The 7,500-nt window shown below is 24.9% G+C and overlaps 1 protein-coding gene across 1 annotated transcript in view; it reads left to right on the plus strand.

The window, feature by feature from the left end:
- Nucleotides 1-7,500, plus strand: part of LOC118446587 (uncharacterized) — a 128,641-nt gene that overhangs the window by 118,340 nt on the left and 2,801 nt on the right. Inside the window, exons 4-6 of the mRNA XM_035877448.2 lie at nucleotides 2,316-2,538; nucleotides 4,135-4,352; nucleotides 7,283-7,500. Coding sequence (XP_035733341.2) covers nucleotides 2,316-2,538; nucleotides 4,135-4,352; nucleotides 7,283-7,500 — 659 coding nt within the window. The remainder of the gene's footprint in view (nucleotides 1-2,315; nucleotides 2,539-4,134; nucleotides 4,353-7,282) is intronic.

Here is a 7,500-nt window from a genome sequence, read left to right on the forward strand (position 1 = left end):
AAGAATCTCTTAGTTATGCGACTTTTATCGTTGTATTTATTTAGTAAGTAATATATTCGACCTTCGAAGGGTCGATAACTCAAAGACGATGGTTTTTCGAGTTTTGATCTTTTCGATTATAATAAGTGATAATAAAGTGATAAAAAGGTAAAGACGTATAGAGACTACGAGAGATCACGAGAGAGAGAGAGAGAGAGAGAGAGAGAGAGGGAGAGACAGAAAGACTGAAAGAGAGAGAGAGAGAGAAAGAGAAAGAGACAGAGAGAGAGAGAGAGAGAGAAAAAGAGAGAAAAAGAGAGAGAAAGAGAGAGAGAGACAGAAAGAGAAAGAGACAGAGAGAGAGAGAGAGAGAGAAAGAGAGAGAAAGAGACAGAGAGAGAGAGAGAGAGAGAGAGAAAAAGAGAGAGAAAGAGAGAGAGAGAGACAGAAAGAGACAGAAAGAGAGAGAGAGAGACAGAAAGAGACAGAAAGAGAGAGAGAGAGAGACAGAAAGAGACAGAAAGAGAGAGAGAGAGAGAGAGGGAGAGAGAGAGAGAGAGAGAGAGAGAGAGAGAGAGAATTAACAAGGCGAGTTAACGCATTCATGTTTACGAGGTCTTTAAGGAAAAGTTTCTGATATAGGCGTATGTAGATATATAAAGACCGATATATAATACGGTTACAATCAACAACACTTACGTGTTACAATCAACAACAGTTTATATACATATGTATGTATATGTATATATATATGTTTATGTATATATATATATATATATATATATATATATATATAGAATTAAAGGTGTGCCGCGGTATAATACTTTAATGCTGACACAGTTGTACTTTATACTAGTTTTTTTTTTTTTTCTTTTTATATTATAGACATGTATGGTTGAAGTAAATCTTAAGCGTGTGTATTTAAAAAGATAGAAAGAAAGAAAGGGGGAAAAAAAAGGAGAAGTTGGATATTATTGAATTTGAAAAAAAATATATATATACGTGTATATTTTTCATTTACATTGAATTATATATGTATATATATATATATATATATATATCGGTATATATTTTATATTAATATATATATATATATATTATATATATATGTTATATTATTAATCTTATGCGTGTATTAATAAAGCATAAAAAATATAAAGGAATGAAAGAAAGATTAAGTATCATCGATTTTGAAAAAGATCGAAATTTTTTCCCTTTTTCTTTTTTTTTTTTTTGTATTCAAAGAGCAATTGAAAGTTTTTTTTTTGTATATATTTACATTTATACATATATATATATATATTATATATATTATATAATATTTTATATATATATTTATATATAATGTATTATTATTATATTATATTTACATATATAATATATATTTATAATAATATATAGTATATATATTGTTTTTGTCTGTTCATGCTGCTTTCCAGTGATACAAAAGGACTGGTAAGATTTATACGATATTTTATACACGCTGAATTGTTAATAAACAGTTATTGTTAATACACAATTTTTATTTATAATTTTTTTTTAATCTTCAAAAATTAAAAAGTTGCTAATATTAATTTACGATTTCTAAAGTATTGACGAAAATATTAAATTCTTTTTTACGATTGTTAAATATTAGAAAACGTTTGAAATTATTATAAAACTTTTGTTAAATAAAAAATATTAAATGTCCATTTATAATTATTGAAAATATCTACAAATCTTATTGCAAAATTATTCCAAAATTTACTATTGAAAATATTAAAATATACACAATACAGTTTTCATTTTATATCATATACATCTATACTTAATATATATATATATATATATATATATACAAATATAATACTCATACAATTATAATATATAATGTAAAGTATATATAAAATTAAGTATATATAATAAATAAATAAATATATATATATTACGGGGACCGGAAAGTAATCGTCGTTTCTGCGCATGTCGATATTTGATTGTGATTAAAAATAAAAACTTGTTAAAAATTTATTCGTTTGAATTTAATTTAAGAAAGCGACATTAATTTCCGGTCCCACTAATATATATATTAGATTGGAAACTATGAAACGGGCGTTGAATGAATTTAAAAAACTAAACAAAAATGCTCGTTTCATAGCTTCCAACCTAATACATATATATGTATTTAATTGTATGATATATTAATTATGTGATTTAATATATATAATAAAATCATTGATAATTGACAATTAATTTTTATATATATACATATAGAAAATTTTTATATATACGTATAAAGAAATATATATCTTTTTTATTTCTACATTTTCATAGTAATTATGTATTTATATTATTTCTAGGGAAAAAATGGCGAGGATTGACGCCACAGGACAGAAGGCCCTACGTTGAGGAAGCCGAGAGACTCAGGGTTATACACATGCAAGAACATCCAAATTACAAATACAGACCGAGACGTAGGAAACACGCTAAACGAGCACCCGGTGCACCCTCCTCCCCCCCAACAGCTAGTAATGCTACCAGCAGTAGGTCCAATCCTACCAATGCCGCCATTCATCATTCCATGTGAGTTATAGTTCTTTTTTCCTTCTTTTTTTTTTTTTTATTTTTTTCTTTTTTCCTTTTGTCCTTCCTTTCCTCTCCTTTCTTGTGTTACTTCTTTTTTACAATTTTTTTTTTTGAAAAGAAAAAAGAAAATATAAGTATAATAAAATTTTCATTGGTGTTGCGTAACGCTATATAGAATTTGAAAAAAATAAAAAAAAATAGAAAAAGATCATTTATTGCTTCTATGGAGGAAGTTTCAAAATCCGTATGAAAATAGTTATTATTTTTATATGAGGTGAATTTTTTTTTTTATTTTTTTTTATTTTTTTTTTTTTTTTTTTTTTTTTTTTTTTTAAAGAATAAGATTCGTAAAAATTGTTATTGCATATATATAACGAGATTTAGAATTTTTCAAAATTTTATCGTTTCTATAGGAATCTTTAGAATAAAAGCGAAAAATTTTTATAGAAATTTTTATTGTTCATATAGCGAGATGAAGGATTAAAAAGAAATTCTATACATGTGTTTATTATATTTGCATATAACAAAGATTTGTCCAGAGAAAAAAGAAAAATTATAATTATTATTATTAAGAAGACTATTAAAAATTATTTTATCGGTGGAGAAATTATGTGGAATTTTTATTATTACAAAAAAAAAAAAAAAAAAAAAAAAAAAAAAAAAAAAAATAAATAATAATCTCGGGACAGTCTTTTTATCAAAAAGAAAAAAAAAAAAAGAAAAAAAAATAGAAAAAGAATCATTCGTTCGAAAAACGTATCATTTGAAAAAATTATTAAAGAAAAATTTATCAATTTTATTAATTTAATTATTTCATTAATTCAATCAATTTTATTAATTTTATCGAATTCATTAATCTAGGAAATTATTTGAAAAACTTTTTTATCCTTGAAAAAAAGAAAAAACGATTTAAGAAGATTTAGGAAAGTGTTATCGTTGACAGAGTAACGTTTAAAAAAAAAAAGGAATAAAAAATAAAAAAAATGTTTGTTATTAAAAAAAAATAAAAAAATAAAAAAAAAAATTCAGAATATATTTCATCGTTAAAATATCATTGGGGAGAAAGTTTTAATTGGAGTAACGAATTATTATTATTATTTACAAAAAAAAAAAAAATATTATTGTCGTCAACAAAAAAAAAAAAAATAATAATAATAAAAAAAAAGGAATAAAAAAATAAAAACAAACTTGTCAAAAAAAAAGCTTTTTCTTTTACATCACGAACAAAAGAAAAGAGAGAGAGAGAAAGAGAGAGAGAGAGAGAGAGAGAGAAAAAGAATCAAAAGAAAAAAAAGTGGGAGAAGAGAAAAAGAATGGAAGAAAAAGAAAATAAAAAACAAAAAAAAAGACAACATATCGAAGACGTATTTGTATTATCCCCTCCTCCCGTCCCCGTTAACCCGCCACTCATCCCTCCCTTTCTGTCGTTCAGTTAAATAAATAAAAACAATACGTGTACATAATTAATTACGATTTATTAACAATTAAATTGACAATTAAGACGAGTAAAAGGTGGAATGGATTAAAGTGTTGATTTATCGATGTTCAAAAAGAAAAAAAAAAAAATAAAAAAAAATAAAAAAAAATTAAAAGGTCCAAAATGGAGAGCTATCAAGGAATACCACAGATCCCATGGGGTGGCCATTCACCGATCTCGTCGTTGTATCATCAACAACAACAACAACAACAACAACAACAGCAGGGGGGTATCCAGGAATATAAATCGGAAAATAATTCATTATACGGTAGCCCGTACACGCCTATCATCCATACACCGGACATATCACCAGTTGGCAGTCCTGAACCCGACGGTAAATCGACGTCCTTTGTAATATCGCTCGTTCCCATCTTCGTTATCTCTTTCCTGTCAGCGACACGCTCGATCGAATATAACGCTTGCACGTGTTAAATCTATCCTTGACATATTTATTTCTATCTCTTCATACACATATATATACATATATATATATGTATGTATGTATTTTTTGTTCTTTTCGGTGGTGTATTTTATTTTTTCCTTTCCCTTTTTTTTCTGTCTTTCTTTTTTTTTTTTTTTTTTTGGTTTCTTTTCTTTCTTTTTTTTTTCTTTCTTTCTTTCTTTCGTTGTTCCGTGATTTCGACGATCTTTTATCTCTCTTCGATACAAAGCCGTTTCTTCATATATCTCTATCTCTCAATCTTCATACCTAAACTATCTATCTATCTTTCTCTTACTCGTACTATTATTACTATTCTATCCTTGTCTGTCCTTCTTATTGAATATCGGCCAAAAATTAAATGATATTTATTATTTCAGTTATTATGTTTTTCGTTTCTTTTTTTTTTTTCAATCATTAATAATTTGTAATGATAATGATTGACAATATTCATTTTTAATTATTATTATTATTATTAATAATAATTGCCAATATTATTTTGTAATTATTAACAATCATTAATGTTATTAATTAATAATAATTGATATTATCAATCATTATTGTTATTAATTATTAATACTTGTTATTATTAATCATGAATATTATTAATTATTATCCTTTTCTTTTTTTTTTTTTCTTTTTTTTTCTTTTTGATATAACACTTGCACGAGTTAAATTTATCCTTCACATATGTATTTCTATCGTTTTAATGAATTATTAATTAGTAATAATTCGTCTTATTAATCATTTATATTATTAATCATAAATGTTATTAATTATTAATGTTATTAATTATTGATAGTATTAATAATTAATTCTTCATTAATAATATTACTAATTATTAATTTTTTTTTTTTTTAATATAACGCTTATATAGTTGTATTTATCCTTGATATATTTATTTCCATCTCATGGTATTATTTTTTGTGTTTTCTTTTTTCTTTTTTTTTTTTGTTTATTTATTTTCTTTTTCTCCCGTGATTTATACGATTGATTATTCATTATTATTATTATCATCAATCTATATTATTAATTAATATTAATCAATAATTATTAATAATTATTAATGTTATTAATTGTTAATAATTGATGTTGTTAATAATTAATTCTTTATTAATAACGTCATTAATTATTAATTTTTTTTTTTTTAAATATAACGCTTGCAAGGTTAAATTTATTCATGACGTATTTATTTCTATCTTTCTCTCTCTCTCTCTCTCTCTCTATTTCTTTTCTGTGATCTTTTCTTCTTTCTTTTCTTTACTTTGGATTACAACGATCTTTTATCTCTCTTCGACACAATGCTGTTTATATTTTTTAATTTAACGCTCACACATTTATATCTATCACAGGTATCTTTATTTTTATCTCTTTATATTATTTTCTTTTGTTTTTCTCTATTTTTGTCATTTTTATTTCTCTTTGACAAATGCTATTTCTCCCGCTCTCCCTCTCTCCCTTTCTCTCTCTTTATATATATATATATATATATATATATATATATATATATCAATCTCTTCATCTATCTATCTCTCTTTTTCTTTCTCTTTCTCTTTCTCTTTCTCTTATTATGTCTGTCTTGGTTTAATCTTTCTTATGGAGTTTAAATTATATCAATGAAATTATCAATAGTTACCACTAATCACTTTTCAATTATTAATTATTAATTCTTGATTTTTGACATTATTAATTTTTGATTATTAACATTATTAATTTCCAATTTATAATTTTATTAATATTAAAAATTATTAACTATTCAAAGGTAAAAAGAAAAAAAGAAAGTTTATATTATATTAACAATATCTTTATATTATTTTTTATTAACATTACCACTAACACTAACACTAACATTATCGTTAACACTAACATTGTCACTAACATTAACATTAACGCTAATATCAATATTAAAGCTAACTATAATATTGATATTAACATTAACACTAAACTGATACAACAATGATTAAAACTACCATTAAAAGTATAACTAACATTAACACTAATGTTAACACTAACATCAATACTGATCCTAACATTACCATTAGCATTAATATTAACATTTAATATTAACACTAACGCTAATACTAATACTGGTCCTAACACTAATATTAACACTAACATCAATACTGATCCTAACATTAACATTAGCACTAATACTAACATTTAATATTAACACTAACGCTAATACTGATACTGATCCTAATTCTAATATTAGCATTAACACTAATATTAACACTAACATCAATACTGATCCTAACATTACCATTAGCACTAATATTAACATTTAATATTAACACTAACACTACTGATACTGATCCTAATTCTAATATTAGCATTAACACTAATATTAACACTAACATCAATACTGATCCTAACATTACCATTAGCACTAATACTAACATTTAATATTAACACTAACGCTAATACTGATACTGATCCTAATATTAATATTAACATTAACACTAACATTAACAGTAACACTAACACTAATATAAATACTATCACGAAATACATCTAACTCTTATTAATTCTTACTTTTAATATTACAAATATTTAAATTCGTATAAACGTACTCTCTCTCTCTCTCTCTCTCTCTCTCTCTCTCTCTCTCTCCCTCTCTCTTTCTTTCTATCTCTATCTCTATCTCTATCTCTCTATAAAATACATCTAGTTGAAGATAAAAAGATATATGTAGATAAATATATATATATATATATACACTATAGTATACAATGTGATTTATCGTATAGTCTAAGGGAACGTAGCTTGCATATCTTAAACGTTCTTTTGACACGCCGAGAACACGTTTTGTGGGATTGTTATATTAGGTGAGGGAACGCACCTACCGCCCACGCAAAATCCTGATCCAGAACGGGATCTTATGGAAGGTACCTCGAAACAACATGGGGATATGAACGATCAAACGAAACGGTACACATTCATGAGTACTGACAATCAGGTTCATGGGCCACATAATGTTGTTACCAGCATAACTTCATGTCAAAATTCAGCGAGTTATACGGACACGTTGACTTATAAGAAATCG

Source organism: Vespa mandarinia, chromosome 25 (genome assembly GCF_050613455.1).
Source record: "Vespa mandarinia isolate Hongniang chromosome 25, ASM5061345v1, whole genome shotgun sequence".
Classification (NCBI taxonomy): domain Eukaryota; kingdom Metazoa; phylum Arthropoda; class Insecta; order Hymenoptera; family Vespidae; genus Vespa; species Vespa mandarinia.